This window comes from Salmo salar, chromosome 02 (assembly GCF_965601325.2).
Source record: "Salmo salar chromosome 02, fSalSal1, whole genome shotgun sequence".
NCBI lineage: Eukaryota > Metazoa > Chordata > Actinopteri > Salmoniformes > Salmonidae > Salmo > Salmo salar.
Genome location: NC_138292.1, coordinates 50054320 through 50073691, shown reverse-complemented (window position 1 = coordinate 50073691; position 19372 = coordinate 50054320). Strand labels below are relative to the sequence as shown.

General features: G+C 43.8%; 2 protein-coding genes across 4 annotated transcripts; one reads left to right on the top strand and one right to left on the bottom strand.

Annotated features, from left to right (window-relative positions):
- Positions 1 to 289: 289 nt before the first annotated feature.
- LOC145861409 (uncharacterized) lies at positions 290 to 4755 on the top strand. Its single transcript, XM_082963993.1, has 4 exons — positions 290 to 300; positions 1021 to 1150; positions 1528 to 1576; positions 2629 to 4755. The coding sequence occupies exons 3-4, from the start codon at positions 1531 to 1533 to the stop codon at positions 3267 to 3269; spliced, it is 687 nt and encodes a 228-aa protein (XP_082820119.1). The 5' UTR covers positions 290 to 300; positions 1021 to 1150; positions 1528 to 1530; the 3' UTR covers positions 3270 to 4755.
- Positions 4756 to 10723: 5968 nt separating this feature from the next.
- Positions 10724 to 18611, bottom strand: LOC106584902 (cysteine-rich protein 2-binding protein). Of its 3 annotated transcripts, none has more exons than XM_082963977.1 (11): positions 18443 to 18611; positions 16783 to 17068; positions 16337 to 16458; positions 15924 to 16045; positions 15498 to 15679; positions 14703 to 15128; positions 13805 to 14409; positions 13420 to 13553; positions 12742 to 12917; positions 12219 to 12409; positions 10724 to 11299 (listed from the first exon to the last, which is right to left on the bottom strand). In XM_082963977.1, exons 2-11 carry the CDS (start codon positions 17039 to 17041, stop codon positions 11126 to 11128), a joined length of 2391 nt encoding a protein of 796 aa, XP_082820103.1. In that variant the 5' UTR covers positions 17042 to 17068; positions 18443 to 18611; the 3' UTR covers positions 10724 to 11125. The 3 variants fall into 3 exon arrangements, with proteins under 3 accessions (XP_082820103.1, XP_082820104.1, XP_082820100.1); XM_082963978.1 differs by lacking the exon at positions 18443 to 18611 and adding an exon at positions 18297 to 18435; XM_082963974.1 differs by lacking the exon at positions 18443 to 18611 and adding an exon at positions 17874 to 18119.
- Between the last annotated feature and the right edge of the window lie 761 nt (positions 18612 to 19372).

Sequence of the window (19372 nt, the reverse complement as noted above, 5' to 3'; positions counted from 1 at the left end):
GTGCGTTTTGTAACAACAACACATTCTTTGATAATGGTTTATGATAATGAAAAAGCGTGCGAGACATGCATAGAACGCAGTGGATTACATTTCTATAGCTCGACCATTCAACGTTTTCCAGGTATTTCAGGAATAGCAAGATGATAGCTAATATAATAAAAGTTGATAATAAACAATGAAAACATCGTGAATCCTGCCATTGGCTGTGGTGGTTGCTAAGGAGTAACGTTATGTTTCTCCGTTGCTGCATCGCATCTGCTTTGTAACATCAGCGGAAACTGTTCAAAGCAGCTATATCAGGTACAAAAAATACAACTTTATCCGGCTTAAGCACTTTATAATAACACATGTCACTTTTGCAATGGACTGATGAAAATGTTTTTATAGCCGAATGCATTTTTATTATAGGACCCGAACATGATAGCATTGTGGTGCCTCTCATCATACGGATTCGAATCCCCCCTCCTGGTAAAGCCAAGCATGAGATAGACACCACAACTCCTGTTGAGATCAAATCAGATGAAAACATGCGTGTATCCATAATGTGTGGAGGATGCTAGTGCATACATTAATATATTGTATGTACCGCATTTATGTTTGAATATTGTATCCACATTGTTTCATAGTTTTTTTTGTATGATATCCACAATGCACTGATAGATTACATCTGCCCTAGATTCACAGGTTTTTGACAAACAACATATATTGCTGCCTAGATATCCCAGATGTCACTATTTACTACACTCTGGATGGTACTAAACCAGAGGTAATGAAGAGACCAGGGTTTGGAGAGAACAGCACTTTGAAGTATAGTGGACCAATATGCTTACCCGAGGACAAAGTGTCAGTCAAAGCTCTGGCTATTACCAGGCTGAATTGTGAAAGGATCTACAAAAATATAAACCCTAAATAACCCTAAATACTTGACTTATTTGATCCATGTCTGGTGCTGTTTTATTATTATAATTGCTATTATGGATAATTGATGACTGAAACTGACCTTCTGTTTATCTGCCTTAGGGATGGTCGAGAGAGTGCCATTGTCACCAAGCTATTTCTGGTGGAGTATGTGCCCTCAAACGAGCCACCTTCCACTGAGGACAATGAAGAGAACTTTCTGAAGGAGTATGAACGAGGCCTCCCTAGACAGGTATAGTCAGGCATATTTGCATGCTAACACTTCATTTCAATGTCGTGTGAAGTTTGACATGTAATGACAACTTATGATAAGATATGTCACATTGCCGGTTTGCATTACATTTTCTATAAAGCTAAAGAACTTTACTAAAACGTCATGCTTCTTCACGGATTTGTTGCAGAAGCCTAGGAATGACGTGACATAACTGACACAACAGTTATTACATGTTAGGCTACATCAGGCATTCTCATGAAAACTGTATACATTACAATGATGGCGCATTCAATCAAATGGGTTACCATCTGCATCAATATGTGTTCTGAACAAGCTGAGGTGAAGCTGAGTATACTGTTACTGTAGAGACAATTGTATTGCTCTTGTTCTCATAGGAGATGGGGACAGAGAACGGTTCTGGAGATGCCTCACTGAAGCTTCAAGGTATGTCTAATTGAATAACTTTTACTAATGAGCAATTTACACTGCCTAAACAACATGACAAAGATAGCCCTTTAGGGAAATTAGTATTGAGCTATTTCCCAATGCCCTGTAAAAGTATTAGTGTCACAAAAAGATTTGTGTATACTTGACCATACTGCGGTCATGCTGTAATGTAAGTACTAAATATCCTATTCATATGCAATGCACAACACTGCTAGAAACTCAATTTCAGCATTTATAAATGCTTGTCTCAATAAGTGCAAGCTGCTGTGTCAATGCATACCATTGAATTAAGAATTAGAATAGGATCTCTAGTGCAAACACTGTCAAACTGACATTTACTATATATATATGGAGATTCATATAATACTTATAAACATTATAACATTCATAAGCTATCAGTAATACCCTTTATAATATGAAGGGGATTATTGATTGTTTATGAATGTTATGCAGTGTAAGAGCGTGTACGTTTTGGTAATAGTTGTGTGTGTCTTCTTTAGTCCCAAAGACCTGCAGGCCCCCTTAAGGTCAATTGTTCCTCAGCAGCCGTCTAGGGCTTGGGTCCCTTGCTCCGGAGCCCATGTCTTCACATCGTTCTCAGACACTGGTACATTCACAAAAAATATATTGTGAATATTATTTAAGCAATAAGGCCCGAGGGGGTGTGGTATATGGCCAATATACTACGGCTATGGGCTGTTCTTAGGCACAACGCAACGCCCGGTTTATAATTCTATTTATATTATCAATTATATTATATCATTATTACGGTGATGATGGTGACTGGTTGTAATATGGTCAATTATCAGAATCTGCTAAGAGTTAACAAATACATTAATGTGACCCATGCGGGAATCAAACCCACAACCCTGGTGTTCCAAGTTAGCCTATGGTCATTGTCATACAATTTTTTTTTTTCCTGCATGAACATTCAACATGAGCTCACAAACATGCTGCCATGCAAAGATGATCAAATCATATGAGCAAATACAGCTCCTTACTTAGAACGCCACAGAACATTAATTATTTGGTGTTGAATGATCTTTCAGAATGCAAGCTTGGAAGACAGTCCCTTCAAAAACCTAACCAGCACTCAAATGTCAAGGATCCAAAGGGAGACAGACTTTCTGAGCTGAGTGAACAGAAAGTGAGAGAGAGAGAAAGAAAGAGAAAAAGCATGAGACAAAGATGCAGAGAGATTGTTTCTAATGGAGAAGTGAATGATCTCTCACAACTTCTACCTTTTCCCAAGTGTGCTAAGTGCTTGAGCCATCGCCCCTCAGACCCCTTTGCCCGCTTTTGTCTGCAGTGTGGCATTGCTGTGCCGCCTGTGCCAGGCCAGAGGCTGCCACCCACAGAGGGCGGACAGGTATCACCCCAGTCCTCAAACCATCTTCTACTATTAATACTGCCACTGACACGGCCCGCTACCAAAACCTGCGGGCTCTCCTTCACTGCAGCCAACGTGAGTAAAACATTTAAACATGTTAACCCTCACAAGGCTGCCGGCCCAGACGGCATCCCCAGCCGCATCCTCAGAGCATGCGCAGACCAGCTGGCTGGTGTGTTTACGGACATATTCAATCAATCTTTATCCCAGTCTGCTGTTCCCACATGCTTCAAGAGGGCCACCATTGTTCCTGTTCCCAAGAAAGCGAAGGTAACTGAGCTAAATGATGAAGTGCTTTGAGAGACTAGTCAAGGACCATATCACCTCCACCCTACCTGACACCCTAGACCCACTCCAATTTGCTTACCGCCCCAATAGGTCCACAGACGACGCAATCGCAATCACACTGCCCTAACCTATCTGGACAAGAGGAATACCTATGTAAGAATGCTGTTCATCGACTACAGCTCAGCATTTAACACCATAGTACCCTCCAAACTCGTCATTAAGCTCGAGACCCTGGGACTCGACCCCGCCCTGTGCAACTGGGTCCTGGACTTCCTGACGGGCTGCCCCCAAGTGGTGAGGGTAGGTAACAACATCTCCACCCCGCTCATCCTCAACACTGGGGCCCCATAAGGGTGCATTCTCAGCCCTCTCCTGTACTCCCTGTTCACCCATGACTGCGTGGCCATGCACGCCTCCAACTCAATCATCAAGTTTGCAGACGACACTACAGTGGTAGGCTTGATTACCAACAACGACGAGACGGCCTACAGGGAGGGGGTGAGGGCCTTCGGAGTGTGGTGTCAGGAAAATAAACTCGCACTCAACGTCAACAAAACATAGGACATGATCGTGGACTTCAGGAAACAGCAGAGGGAGCAGCCCCCTATCCACATCGACGGGACAGTAGTGGAGAAGGTGGAACATTTTAAGTTCACATCACGGACAAACTGAAATGGTCCACCCACACAGACAGCGTGGTGAAGAAGACGCAGCAGCGCCTCTTCAACCTCAGGAGGCGGAAGAAATTCAGCTTGTCACCAAAAACACTCACAAACTTTTACAGATGCACAATCGAGAGCATCCTGTCGGGCTGCATCACCGCCTGGTACGGCAACTGCTCCGCCCACAACCGTAAGGCTCTCCAGAGGGTAGTGAGGTCTGCACAACGCATCACCGGGGGAAAACTACCTACCCTCCAGGACACCTACACCACTCGATGTCACAGGAAGGCCAAAAAGATCATCAAGGACAACAACCACCCGAGCCACTGCCTGTTCACCCCGCTATCATCCAGAAGGCGAGGTCAGTACAGGTGCATCAAAGTGGGGACCAAGAGACTGAAAAACAGCTTCTAACAGCCATCACTAACATTGAGTGGCTGCTGCCAACATACTGTCTCATCTAGTGCCACTTTAATAACTAAAAATGTATGTAATAAATGTATCACTAGCCACTTTAAACAATGCCACTTTATATAATGTGTACATACCCTACATTACTCATCTCATATGTATATACTGTACTCTATACCATCTACTGCATCTTGCCTATGCCGTTCGGCCATCGCTCATTCATATATTTTTATGTACATATTCTTATTCATTCCTTTACACTTGTGTGTATAAAGTAGTTGTTGTGAAATTGTTAGGTTAGATTACTTGTTAGATATTACTGCATGGTCGGAATTAGAAGCACAAGCATTTCGCTACACTCGCATTAACATCTGCTAACCATGTGTATGTGACAAATAAAATTTGATTTGATTTACTATTGTTAACATTTTGTTGATGGCCTACTCTTTGATTGTAGGCACATTTTACAGTGTGGTATTTAACATTAGGTCAATCTTACTGTTTGTTTTATCCTATTAAGATGCAAATAAATGCCACCACAAAATAATAGGATTTCAGGGAAAATCACAAAAGTATTTGGAGATACTTTTTAATATTGCAGTATATAGCTGCAAAATGGAAATGCAGTTTTGTGTTATGCAGTGTTTTAAGTACTTTTTCCACTTTAAGTCACCCAAGGCTAACAGGTCTGTGTGTTCTTTCAGGCCTTTCAATTCAATGTTCAATTTGGCCTGTGTGTTCATTCTGGCATTTCAATTCAATTCAATGTTCATCAGCCCAGGTTTGGGTTTCTCTTTTGTCTTTAGATGGGCTTGTGTGTCCACTGTAAAACAATGGTGCCTGTCAACACCCCCACAATATGAAGTTTACTGCCACAAACACTCCGCTTTCAAACATCTTGTGACTTTGCACATCTACACGTTTGAATATAGAATACTTTATTTGGGGGTGTGTTAACATTTACCTTTTCAATCCAAAGCAGTGTAAATGGATTGCACTGTGTGTGTGTGTGTGTGTGTGTGTGTGTGTGTACACCTGTCCATTCACTTTCTTTTTCTGTGCAGTAGAACAAGGTGATCTGTCCGTCATGTGGAACCAAAAACCCTCCGCATATCTCAAATTGTGTCACTTGTGAAACTAAACTACTGCAGCCACCCACTGTAAGAGCTCATTGATTGTATTATAGTAGCCTAATTATCCTTATTAGGCTTAGTTTAGACTTGTATAAATGCCAAACATAATTATCAAACATACATTAGTAATGGAAAGGAAACACAGACTCTTTGTTTAAGTATTAAAAATACTCCTTTAGTAATACCATTTGTAGGCAGAAGTTGGTACAGAGTACAGTATATGATAGTTTCTCCCCAAGTTCTGCAAAATGTCTAAGACATCCTGTAACTCATATAGCCTCCCCAATCCCCCTTGCGTAACTGTCCCTAGTAACAACATTTTAATAAAGCTAACCTCCCCCTGACAGCAGGAACCATCTTATCAGCAAGTAAAAACTCAGAAGTGGGTTTGACCGAAACTTGACCTTTCATCACAAGGTGATCTGAGTGTAAGCATCTTCTGACAGCGGGATGGTTTCATCAGGTCTGTGGCAGCCATGTGTTCGCAGAAAACCAGAACCACGGTGTGATCCAGACAGGAGGAGTCTGAATGTAGACGCCTTCTGATAGTGTCTGAAGGTCACAACACTCAAAACAGGTTTTAACACACATCATAACATAATTTAACCCTTTAAAATGTTTAAGGCCTTGGTTTAACCCTATTTACAAGCAAACTACAAATAAACTCAGCAAAAAAGAAACGTCCCTTTTTCAGGACCCTGTCGTTCAAAGACAATTCGTAAAAATCCAAATAACTTCACAGATCTTCATTGTAAAGAGTTTAAACACTGTTTCCCATGATTGTTCAATGAACCATAAACAATTAATGAACATGCACCTGTGGAACGGTTGTTAAGACACTAACAGCTTACAGACAGACAATTAAGGTCACAGTTATGAAAACTTAGGACATTACAGAGGCCTTTCTACTGACTCTGAAAAACACCAAAAGAAAGATGCCCAGGGTCCCTGCTCATCTGCGTGAACGTGCCTTAGGTATGCTGCAAGGAGGCATGAGGACTGCAGATGTGGCAAGGGCAATAAATTGCAATGTCCGTACTGTGAGACGCCTAAGGCAACGCTACAGGGAGACAGGACGGACAGCTGATCGTCCTCGCAGTGGCAGACCACGTGTAACAACACCTGCACAGGATCGGTACATCCGAACATCACACCTGCGGGACAGGTACAGGATGGCAACAACAACTGCCTGAGTTACACCAGGAACGCACAATCCCTCCATCAGTGCTCAGACTGTCCACAATAGGCTGAGAGAGGCTGGACTGAGGGCTTGTAGGCCTGTTGTAAGGCAGGTCCTCACCGGACATCACTAGCAACAATGTCGCCTATGGGCACAAACCCACCGTCGCTGGACCAGACAGGACTGGCAAAAAGTGCTCTTCACTGATGAGTCGCGGTTTTGTCTCACCAGGGGTGATGGTCAGATTTGCGTTTATCGTCGAAGGAATGAGCGTTACACCGAGGCCTGTACTCTGGAGCGGGATCAATTTGGAGGTGGAGGGTCCATCATGGTCTGGGGCGGTGTGTCACAGCATCATCGGACTGAGCTTGTTGTCATTGCAGGCAATCTCAACGCTGTGCGTTACAGGGAAGACATCCTCCTCCCTCATGTGGTACCCTTCCTGCAGGCTCATCCTGACATGACCCTCCAGCATGACAATGCCACCAGCCATACTGCTCATTCTGTGCGTGATTTCCTGCAAGACAGGAATGTCAGTGTTCTGCCATGGCCAGCGAAGAGCCCGGATCTCAACCCCATTGAGCACATCTGGGACCTGTTGGATCGGAGGGTGAGGGCTAGGTCCATTCCCCCCAGAAATGTCCGGGAACTTGCAGGTGCCTTGGTGGAAGAGTGGGGTAACATCTCACAGCAAGAACTGGCCAATCTGGTGCAGTCCATGAGGAGGAGATGCACTGCAGTACTTAATGCAGCTGGTGGCCACACCAGATACTGACTGTTACTTTTGATTTTGACCCCCCCTTTGTTGAGAGACACATTATTCCATTTCTGTTAGTTACATGTCTGTGGAACTTGTTCAGTTTATGTCTCAGTTGTTGAATCTTGTTATGTTCATACAAATATTTACACATGTTAATTAAGTTTGCTGACAATAAACACAGTTGACAGTGAGAGGACATTTATTTTTTTGCTGAGTTTATATGTAACCAAGTTGAATTGGGTAAACTTACATTAGTTTACGAGACATAAGATTTTTATGATAGCCTAGTGGTTAGAGCATTGGGCCAGTAACCAAAAGGTTGCTGCCTGGTTTGAATATCCGAGCCGACAAGATGAAAAATCTGCTGATGTGCCCTTGAGCAAGGTACTTAATCCTAATTTGCTCCAGGGGCGCCATAATACTATGGCTGACCCTATAAAACAACACATTTCACTGCACCTATCCGATGTATGTAACAATAAAACATATATACTGTACATATACTGTATACTTTTGTTATTGTATAATATGCTACAGACAGCCAGTTTAATGTAACTACACTCTGAATATTTTATAGTTGAATATCACACTTAACTTCTGAGAAGTATCGCTCTCAACATATTGAGGGCGTGAACTACCATGTGGAGTTTATACAACCAGGTTTCTCCCATTCCGCTTCTACTATTACTAGTACGTAGCCACTGGGACCGCAGGCTTTTGTTCCATCCCATCACTAACACACCTGTTTCAAATAATGATCTAGTCATGGTTTCAGTTTGGACTACTTGAATCAGTGATGTTAGTGAGGGGCTTGGAACGAAAGCCTGCGCATCCAGTAGCTCTCCAGCACCCACCCTGTGATAGACATAGTGAGTCTTGTGCATTATCAGATGTAGGCCTACATGTTGTGATTGTACACATTATAGGCTGACTACACCACTCGCATCGCGTGTGTGAGCGTTGCAAAATAATTGTAGAAATCTATATTATTCAATTATTGCACGCGCGCCAACGAGCGAGGGCTAAAATAGAAGTCAGTTCTATTTCTGACGCAGATCGCGCTGCAAGTCCTGCCTCTCCTATCTCCTCATTGGTTTATAGAAGCAGGTACCCACGTGCCATCTCCTCATTGGTTATACCCACGTGGGTGACTGAAAGACGAACGAGGTTGGTGGCGGTTAATGCACCTAATTTATGAAAGTTGCCAATCGCAATATAAAGTCAAGACAAGAAAAAGCCTAGGAGGAGAGATGACTAGAAACGATTCGGTTGACCGTTTTATGTGTGGATTAATTGTCGGAGTAGAGAACCTTGTGCATTTCAGGTAAAATAACAACTCAATGTTTATATCGCAGGACAAATTAGCTAGCAACAGCAAGCTAGCTAAATAGGACAAATTAGCTAGCCAGTGCAAGCTAGCTAGCTAAATTGCCATAAAGGTTTAATGCTTTTTGACCTGTCCCCAATTGAATGTAATTGGTGCAGAGTTTGTTTTGATATTTTAACCTGTGTGTCGTGATCGCGTTTGGTGTGGGGGGACAAAATAAATGTATACACGATGGCTCCCGGTTTGGATTCCGTGTAAGATTTCATTTTTTGAGAAGTCAAGGTGCTACCATAGGTTTTTTTTAATTTTTTCTCTCTAGGCTGCTTCCATCTGGAGAAGGCAAGATGGTGTCCTGTTCTAAGTGCAGTATTGGTTGTAGCCAAACTGACACTCAAAAAAATGGCTGACCAATGGAGAACCATCATCCACACCTCCCACTAAAGCCCGCCCACAGCTGTGGGGTCAAAAGTGCAAATGAAGAACTAGTGTTTCAATCAACAAAAAGTTTCAAAAGCAAAAAATTTAAAAAGATGCACTTCAAGCAAAGGGGGCAATCTAGCCAAAATGGAGGGTGGTTGATAGCGAAATGAAATTGGAGTTGTTTTCAAATACATTTTTTGTTTTCAAAATCTTTTGGGGGGAATAAAATGCATAACGTTTTGCGCTCTATTACAAAATATTTTATTGCAAATTGTATTTTTTTTAAACTTTTGAAGCCTCGTTTTTGCTTTCAGAACAATTATTTTTGATTGAAAATAATAACTTTTTGATCTAGACAAAAAGACACAAATGTACCTCCATAGTTTTAGCTCTGTACTCCAGAACTTTGAAATGAAACAATAACTATGAGGTTAAAGTACAGACGGTCAGCTTTAATTTTAGGGTATTCTCATCCATAGAAATTACAGCACTTTCTGTACATAGTCCCCCCCCAGTTTAGGGAACCAAAAGTATTTGGACAAATTCACAATCAGAAAGTATTCATACCCCTTGACTTATTCCACATTTTGTCTTACACCCTGAATTTAAAATGGATTTACATAATTGTTCTCTCTTACCCACCTACAAACAATACCTCATAATGACAAAGTGAAAACATGTTTTTAGAATCAGAAGTATCTAAATTTACATAAGTATTCACACCCCTGAATCAATACATGTTAGAATCACCTTTGGCAGCAATTACAGCTTGGAATCTTTCTGGGTAAGTCTCTAAGAGCTTTGCACACCTGCATTGTACAATATTTTCCCATTATTCTTTATACAAGTCTTCAAGCTCTGTTAAATTGGTTGTTGGTCATTGCAAGACAACCATTTTCAAGGCTTGCCATAGATTTTCAAGCATATCTAAGTCAAAACTGTAACTCTGCCATTCAGGAAGATTCACTCTCTTCTTGGTAAGCAACTTCAGTGTAGATTTGGCCTTGTGTTTTAGCTTATTGTCCTGCTGAAAGGTAAATTCATCTCCCAGTGTCTGGTGGAAAGCAGACTGAACCAAGTTTTTCCTCTAGGATTTTACCTTTAGCGTCATTACATTTTTTTTCTTTCTTGAAACTCCCCAGTCTGTAATGATAACAAGCATACCCATAACATTATGCAGCCACCACTATGCTTAAAAATATGGAGAGTGCTACTCAGTCATGTATTGGATTTGCCCCAAACAAAACTTTGTATTCAGGACAAAACATGTATTGCTTTGCCACATTTTTTGCAGTATACTTTTTTTATTCTGTACAGGCATCCTTTTCACTGTCAATTGCGTTAGTATTATGGAGTAAAAGTACTGTAATATCTAAACTGTTCACCCAATATGGATGACAATACCCTCATACTAAAGCTGACAGTCTACACTTTAACCTCAGTCATTGTATCATTTCAAATCCAAAGTGCTGGAGTACAGAACCAAAACAACAAAGAATTTGTCACTGTCCAAATACTTTTGGATCTCACTGTACAGTATATTCCAGCAAGCAAATGAAGACAGAATTTGCAATGGGAGTGATTTTTTTCTTTATATAATTGCCACTTGGGCCGCAGAATTATTCAGAAATGCAAGTGTACAATAAACGATCGTCCTTCAGTCTCTTCTGTGGATCAACAAAAATACACCTCACCATAGGTTCTCACAAATATAATGACCACAAAGAAACGGTGTAACATAAAATGGATACACTGAATAGCACAGGCATTTCCAGATGTATTTTTTCCTCCTTCTGACTGGTTGCCTGTATAGAAATAGAAACACTACAACAGACAAAGCTCCACAGACAACGACAATGACTAGTACACTCAATATGGCTACCAGTTCACCAATGGAACGTCAACTTACATGGGAATGTCCATTCTAGTAATTATATTTCTATGGCCTGAATACTGGCCTGTCCCGTTTCCTGTCTCACCGCCGTAGCCGCAGGAAGAAGGCGTGTCGGCACTCCTTGCTGTCCAGCGGGTAGTATTTGTCGTAAAAGTCCAAGATGTACTCCTCAGTCTTGAAGCCAAACTTCTGGTACAGCAGCATGGCGGGGTTACTGGCCGAAACGTGTAGAGTGACGTCTTTTCCCATGCAGGTCTGTGGGGGAAAGAGAACCTTGCTTGAAAAGACATCTTCCCTTTTTTCAACCACTTAACCTGTGCTGTTGTAGATCGATCCAAACAATTTAAGTGACTTGCATGGTTATTTATTTATAGTTATTTCTAGCAGTCTCGAGCTGACTCGACTAATTCTAATGTAGCCGTTGGGTCAAGTTAGTCCCTCGTTTAAAAAGCACTAACCACCAGTACAGTGACTTTACACAGTGTACAAAACACCTTCCTAATATTGAGTTGCACCCCCTTTTGCCCTCAGAACAACCTCAATTTGTCAGGGCATGGACTCTTCGAGGTGTTGAAAGTGTTCCACAGGGATGCTGGCCCATGTTGACTTCAATGCTTCAATGTTGTGTCAAGTTGGCTGAATGTCCTTCGGGTGGTGGACCATCCTTGACACACATGGGAAACTGTTGAGTGTGAAAAACCCAGCAGCATTGCAGTTCTTGACAGACTCAAATCGGTGCGCCTGGCATCTACTACCATACCCCATTCAAAGGCACTGAAATATTTTTGTCTTGCCCATTCACCCTCTGAATGGCACACATACACAATCAATGTCATAATTGTCTCAAGGCTTAAAAATTATTCCTTAACCCGTCTCCTCCTCTTCATCTACACTGATTGAAGTAGATTTAACAGGTGACATCCTTAAGGGATCATAGCTTTCAACTGGTCAATCTGTCATAGAAAGAGCAGGTGTTCCTAATGTTTTGTACACTCAGTGTCTATTACAATGACGTGTATATGATGGCAATATGGCTCTATACAATGTGGCCTAGAGACTATTAAAGCTGCACTTCAGCACTTTATGTAGACGCTAGTATAGTGCCCCTTTAATTGCTGCTTGCAACTGTAGTATTGTTGTTTTTATAATCATTATTATGATTTTGTTACCATACCTGAATGAGATGGTAGATCATGAATGTAGCGATCCCAGCCCTCCTCCACTCGGGATGCACCAGCAGGAAGGAGATGTAGGCCTCGTTGTACTTCACATCCGGCACCATGAACCCAAAGCCGATCACAACCTTCTTATAAAGGACCACTACGCTGAAGTCTGGGTACTGGAGACACTCAGAGAGATCCACGCCTGATAGGAGAGCCAGAGAGAAAATCAGCCATCAATCTAAAACTGAGGGAAATATGCCTCAACCCCAAATGAATGGAAAAGATAAGCACTGACTAAAATCAGGAAATTAGATGGTGCTCATCTTTTCCATTCATTTGGAATTGAGGCATATAGCTGGATCTACACAACGGATGGCCTGGAATATAACGACACTAGCATACTTTTGAGGTCTGGAACATCTGACAGACCTACATTTTTTAAAATTAAATGTCCCTTTTAAGTTCCCAGTCTGACATGTAAAAATTATCAAGTAAAATAAAAATGTGGTAGTATGGCCCTGTTCAGTCTCCTACCTGGCCAGAAGATGTCGTGGCACATGGAGTTAACGGAGGGGATGTGGTTGGGCCGGACGTAACAGTAGTCGATGGGGGCCTCTGGCTTGGGGACCCAGCAGGGGTCCTTCCTGTGGGGGTAGGCACGGATCTCCGCCAACAGCTTCAGCTTCATAGGCTTGTTCTCGTAGTCCCTCCTGGTGATGGATTCATTAGTGCACACCGTAGCAAAACATTTTGCAATGGAAAACATTTCGCAACCAAAACGAGAGTTTCTTATTGGAGAAGTTCAAATAGTCACTCTCTGTTTCATTCCATTTTTTTCGGTTTGGTGTCTAGTGAATATAACCAAGGAGATGGGATAGAAAATAAATGCCATGAATAGAGCCAACATGATTTCTTAATTTGTGTGTCAGAGAGGAATGACTTCTTCACAATGTATTTCAATCTGAATGTAACAAAGATATTGGCCACGTTCAGGAGGGCTACATACTGCACGTAACAGATAAAAACGGCATGAATTGAGCCACAATAATATTGATTCCTTCCATGCTGTTTGTTATACCTCACCTTGAGTATCAGGGTTTAATTACAGGTTAATGTCATAGGTCAGTTGGTCACAAATGTCTCTTACCATATTAGGGGTATAAAGGCTGCATGTGGTGTGCCTCATGAAGGAGGTAAGGGCATGTGGCATACCTTATGAAGGGTTTGAGGGTGCGGGAGGTGTACGGGCTCTTGATGCCTTGGTCTACGCTGGCGTCGGAGCCCATGAGGCGGTGCCAGAAGGACACTGTGGGCTGGTGGTACCCTCTTCTGCTGGACACCGTTGTCTAAAGGGATCAAATGCATTCCATAGACGTGTGATTGAGGCAAAAGACGTATCACGCATGTGATGTAATGTGTTTGGAAATATTCAGACCATTCTTCTCGTTCGTGACCACTCATAACAAATCGGATTTTCATCATAAATGCCACATAGCAGAGTTTTTATCCAAAGCGACCAACAGTACAGAGAGTGCATACATTTGTGTATGATCTGTGCACAAATTTGACACCTGTGCTTGTGGTAGTGAAGGTGTACCTGGAAGCGGTCGAGGATTCGGAGGTCCTGGCTGGTGGTGCGGTACTTCCCCGCGCCGGAGCCCTCGTAGCGGCCCTGTCCCCCCTCCTGGGCCCCGTACAACCCTCCCACCAGACTGAGGGTGGCGCTAACCGCCTGGTCGATGTCCAGCAGGGGGAGTCCTCTCTGGCGCTTGGCCTTCCTCACCAGTAGCTTCCTGTGCAGCCGCTTGGCCTGCGCAGTCACCGCCAGCGCTTGCGGACAAGCCTCCAGGCGCCGCAGCAGCACACGCTCCTCATACAGGCTGAGGTGGGCAAACCGGGGCTCTGAAGGGGGGGAACCCTTCCCCTTCTCTGTTAAGGCCCCCCTCCTCCTCTCCCCACCACCCCGCGCCCCCCTGGCCACATTGGATTGGCCTTCGCCGTGCCCCCGCCTCTCGTCGTCTTCATCATCCCGGCCGCGGCCCTCCTCGTCACTCTCTGCTTCCTGCTTGATGTGCGCCCCTGCCACCCCAGGCCGCAGCTTCTTGCGAACGACAAGGGCGCCAGTGCCCAGAGACATACTGGGTGAGGGGATGTACTCGATGCCGGGATCGATGACGCCTTCGCCGTCCAGCTCCTCGTCATCTGGAGTTTCAAATCAGAAAGGGGAAATATTAACGATACATTGTGAGATTTCCAGCCATTCACTGATCATTTCAACTAATTAAATACCACTTTTGAGTCATTCATTCCTATAGCACTACAGACAGATACTGTATATCATAGAAATCAATTGATAATGGCATGGAATGCACCTCGGAATATTGCTTCATTGTTGACGTTCATTGTGGAATTAAATGCTATCAGACGCCATTTCTCATCTTACCTTTTCTATCTAGACTAAAAACTCCAATATCAAGGGGACCCCGACTTCTTACCGTGAAAGAGCGCCATCGGTGGCATGACGTCAGGGATGAGGTCAGCCTCCGACAGCAGGCTGGGCGTGGCTGAGTGGGAGGCGGGGGTGCCGGGTGCAGAGAAGTCTGGAGAGGGCGACGGCGAGGGACTGGTGAGTGGCGTTCGGTCCGATGAGCTCATTGAGGAGAAGTCCACCACCTCGCCTTTCTCCAGGACCAAGTCGGGTCGCCGCCCGCCGCCACGGCCGCTGAACTTGACAGGCGTGGAGGAGGCGCTGTGATCCATGTAACCCGCCGCCTCCTTCTGCGCCCGCCGGATGTCCTTAGCCTCGTGGGTGCGTGAGCGCTTTTCTTTCAGCTGCATGGCGCTTTCCACCGGATTCCGGCCCACGCGCTTCCGTAAGCCTTCCACCGTGATGATGGGGTCCAGGGTTGGCTTGGAGGCGGCTGAGAAAGTAACAAACGCCAGCTAAGCAAATTGTTAAACAAAAAGGGCTCTAAATGCATGCATGTACAGTCGCCTGGAGGGGTGAATTTATTTTATACAACAGTAGCTGGTTAGCCCTCAAAAACATGTAAGTGATTCACACAACAGACTTTGCACAATTCTGCAAACTGCTTAGGGTTATCTACCTCTAACAATAGAAGTGTGAATTTATCCCTGTCATTTTTAAAGTCATATCCCCCCTTGACTTTTCATAAATAAGTCTATTTAACACACTGATGTTAATACAATTTCTTTATCACAAAATAATCCTTTGGTTGTGTCTGAATATTTGAAAACTTAAGGTTATTTATGAGTGTTCTGCAGTTCACCTTTAGACTTTAGGGAGGCCACCGAGGACTTGTCTCCATCTGGGCGCAGGGTGGGTGGACGGTTCTGCACCAGCTTCCACCAGCCCGGCTCGCCAAACTCCTGGGCCCCTGAGCGGAAGAACGTGGGGCTCCCCACCGACAAACAGCCCGCCACCGTGCTCCACCACGTGGAAGTCTTCTTTCTGCAGGTGAAGGTGAGGCGTCAAAAACACTAACCATTTACAAAATACTAGACTTGAAAAGAATAATTAAAACATAGCTCTTGTTTCCACAAAGGTTGGGTCAAGTTCCAAATCTGTCCGCTCTTGATATTCTGATAATTGACTTAACGATTATCAGGTTTTCTGTTTACATTTTTAGGGTTGTATGCAAACTTATCAAAACCTTACCAACTGACAACCAAATTAATGTTGTTTTCTTTCTAACCTGGTGCCCAGTAGGAAGGTCCAGTGTCTGCCAATAAAGGCACAGATGTCCTCCTTCCATCTAAAGTAGCCTTGACGCCCCGTGCCCTCCAACGAAAGGTTGTACATGGCCAACATAACCACCTGAAATAAAACAGAAAACACAACGAACTGCAATGAAACCAGGAAAATAAAATGACATTTGTTCAGTACTCATTTCAGAGTGCTGTTGCCCAGAACAAATATAATCACTGAAATAAAGTCTACAGCAATATACCATACTTTGCAATTTTATACTTGTTCATATTGTAGATAAGGATCTTGCCCCATGTTTTTATTAAGGTGTTCCTCTTTTGACCCTGTTCACGTTCTTATTATCTTATGTAAGCTGCACTACAAATCAGTTCTTTATTGTAAACACTGTGGCCCATATACCTGTTGCCAGGTGAGTCTCATCCTCTCAAAGGTCTCCTTGACATCTTCTGTACAGTCATAGCAGGTGAACTTGAAGAAGTTGTCTCCTTTCAGGTAGCTGGGTTGCTCTCCGTGCAGCTGTGCTGAATGGTGGGGATGAGAATAAAAAGACCGCTAAGAGACAAGGCATTCTGTTCATTTCATTCTCAATCTTTATTTGAAAAGCATGTACGGTGCAAATTTGTAGAGAAAAGCTGCAGCCCATTTTAATATCTATGGATGGACAGATAAGGCCAACCCCACTGAAATTACTGAGGAAATAACTGAGCAAAATATACTCTGTCCAAATCGTTGTGATTTGCAATTGTTATGTGATATCGAGAAAGAACAACGCCCCGTCACAGGGAGAGGTTGCTCTCCCTCCCTGCTTTCGGTGCGCCCCAGGGGCTGCCTGGCCTTCCTCTCACCGATAGGGATCCACTTGTGGCACTTGTCGCAGTAGAAGGCCATGTCCTCGTTCCAGCCACCCTCGGCGTCCTCCCCCAGATCGCTGTTGAGCGAGTCACCGCTCTGGTCGTGCGAGAGATCCACCGAGGCTTGGTCTTCCGATTCCACGATGAGCAGCGTCTCACCCTCCACCTCACCCTCCTCCAGCCCCTCCGAGGCAGAGGTGCACATGGCCTCATCTTCCACTTGGCCCCTCTGCTCACCACCGCTTTCCATCATCACCAGGTGGAGTCAGACAGTCTAATCCTGTGCAGAGAGTCAAGAGTCCCAATTGTGTAAGGACATCATAACATGACCTACTACCTAACTAAACACTATGTATAGCCTACCTTTAGGGAACTAACTGCATGCTACGCATAGGCCTACATGTTTTTCAAAACCAGTGACAATCAATAGCTATCCAGAAGGGTGGCAATGGCTTCTGCAGTGTCAGCTAGTTTACTTTTCCTCCAAACCTGTAATTGATAAATCATTGGCCAGAGAATCTACAAAGATGTCTCTTGTAAAAGGCATGGGTTCCATTTGCATAAAGACAGCCCAGCTTGAAAGAAAACCATGGTGTACTACGTCGCTTTATCAATATTCTAAAACGAACATTAGCCATAGCTACACTACATGTCGCTACATAACAATTGTGAAGGCTGTTGTCAAAGTAGTTGTTGTTATGCCTGTGGTTGGTCGGAGCCCTACTGCCCTGATTCTCTCCTGTCGCGCTCTGCCTTGAGCTCCTTGGTCAGACTTTGTTGATCGAGCACTCGCAGATTCTCTCTCTGTCTAAAAGTATGGCTAGATGTGCTGTTGCTAGCTAGCTACAGTTAGCATCTGCATGCTTTTCTGCTAGCAGACAGCTAACTCTAGTGTTAGCTAACGTCGGCTAAGCAAAAGGTAATGTTTCGTCCGACAACTTTCTCAATGTAGCTAGCTAAGTTGCAACGGACTTTTGCATGGGAAACACTGTACCCTACTATGACACATGGCTAGTTAGCTAACGTTATCTGGGAATTGAAGCGTACAGTAATTGAGCTGGTCCGCAGGCGAGCTAATTGTTTACCTCTTGGTCCCAGTTTTGCTTGAGATGCACTCCTGCAACAGTGCTCACCGTAAGTATCTCAGAAACGCCGAGTACAACTTTAGAGGTTGTATACATAGCTAGCTATCTAGTATTGCATGTAGTTTGGAGACACGGGGAATTGCTAATCTAGGAGTTGGATAACGTTAGCACAGGACATCTCAGAAATGTGTGGATGAGTTTAGGCTGTAGAGTAGAGTACCGAGCAGGGTACCGACTGTAGAGACAGTAGAACAAATCGATTAAATCGTCTTTGTAAACAATTATGCAATTCATAGTAATAAGTCATAATAATTTGCTAATTTTCTGGACATAAAACACGAATTAAATAATGTAAAACATACAAAATGTGTTTAAAGTCTAAAATATAAGTGGCTAAATGAGATGCATACAAAGCTCGCCCACCATTTGGCAAATCTGACCATAATTCCATCATCCTGATTCCTGCTTACAAGCAAAAACTAAAGCAGGAAGCACCGGTGACTAGATCAATAAAAAAGTGGTCAGATGAAGCAGATGGTAAGCTACAGGACTGTTTTGCTAGCACATACTCGAATATGTTCCGGGATTCCTGCAATGGCATTGAGGAGTACACCATATCTGTCATTGGCTTCATCAGAAAGCACATCGATGACGTCGTCCCCACAGTGACTTACGTACATACCCCAACCAGAAGCTATGAATTACAGGAAGCATCCACACTGAGCTACAAGCTAGAACTGTCGCTTTCAAGGAGCGGGTCTCTAACCCGGAAGCTTATAAGAATTCCCGCTATGCCCTCCGATGAACCATCAAACAGGCAAAGCATCAATACAGGACTAAAATCGAGTCGTACTACACCAGCTCTGACGCTTGTCGAATGTGGCAAGGCCTGCAAACCATTACAGAGTACAAAGGGAAGCACAGCAGAGAGCTGCCCAGTGACACGAGCCTACCGGATGAGCTAAACTACTTCTATGCTCGCTTCGAGGCAAATAACACTGAAACATGCATGAGAGCACCAGCTGTACCAGAAGACTGTGTGATCACGCTCTCCGCAGCCGATGTGAGTAAGACCTTTAGACAGGTCAACATTCACAAGGCCGCAGGGCCAGATGGATTACCAGGACGTGTACTGCGAGCATGCGCTGACCAACTAGCAAGTGTCTTCACTCACATTTTCAACCTCTCCGAGTCTGTAATACCAACATGTTTCAAGCAGACCACCATAATCCCTGTGCCCAATAACACAAAGGCAACCTGCCTAAATGACTACAGACCCGTAGCACTCACATCCGTAGCTATGAAGTGCTTTGAAAGGTTGGTAATGGCTCACATCAACACCATTATCCCAGAAACCCTAGACCCACTCCAATTTGCATACCGCCCAAACAGATCCACAGATGATGCAGTCTCTATTACACTCCACACTTCCCTTTCCCACCTGGACAAGAGGAACACTTATGTGAGAATGCTATTCATTGACTATAGCTCAGCGTTCA

Coding starts and splice junctions, on each gene's coding strand:
- LOC106584902 (XM_082963977.1), bottom strand. CDS start 17,041: ATGATGGAAAGCGGTGGTGAGCAGAGGGGCCAAGTGGAAGATGAGGCC. Junction 15,129..15,497: donor GGCCTCCCTAAAGTCTAAAG/GTGAACTGCAGA, acceptor TTACTTTCTCAG/CCGCCTCCAAGCCAACCCTG. Junction 14,410..14,702: donor ACCGATGGCGCTCTTTCACG/GTAAGAAGTCGG, acceptor TTGAAACTCCAG/ATGACGAGGAGCTGGACGGC.
- LOC145861409 (XM_082963993.1), top strand. CDS start 1,531: ATGGGGACAGAGAACGGTTCTGGAGATGCCTCACTGAAGCTTCAAG. Junction 1,577..2,628: donor TGCCTCACTGAAGCTTCAAG/GTATGTCTAATT, acceptor ATGATCTTTCAG/AATGCAAGCTTGGAAGACAG.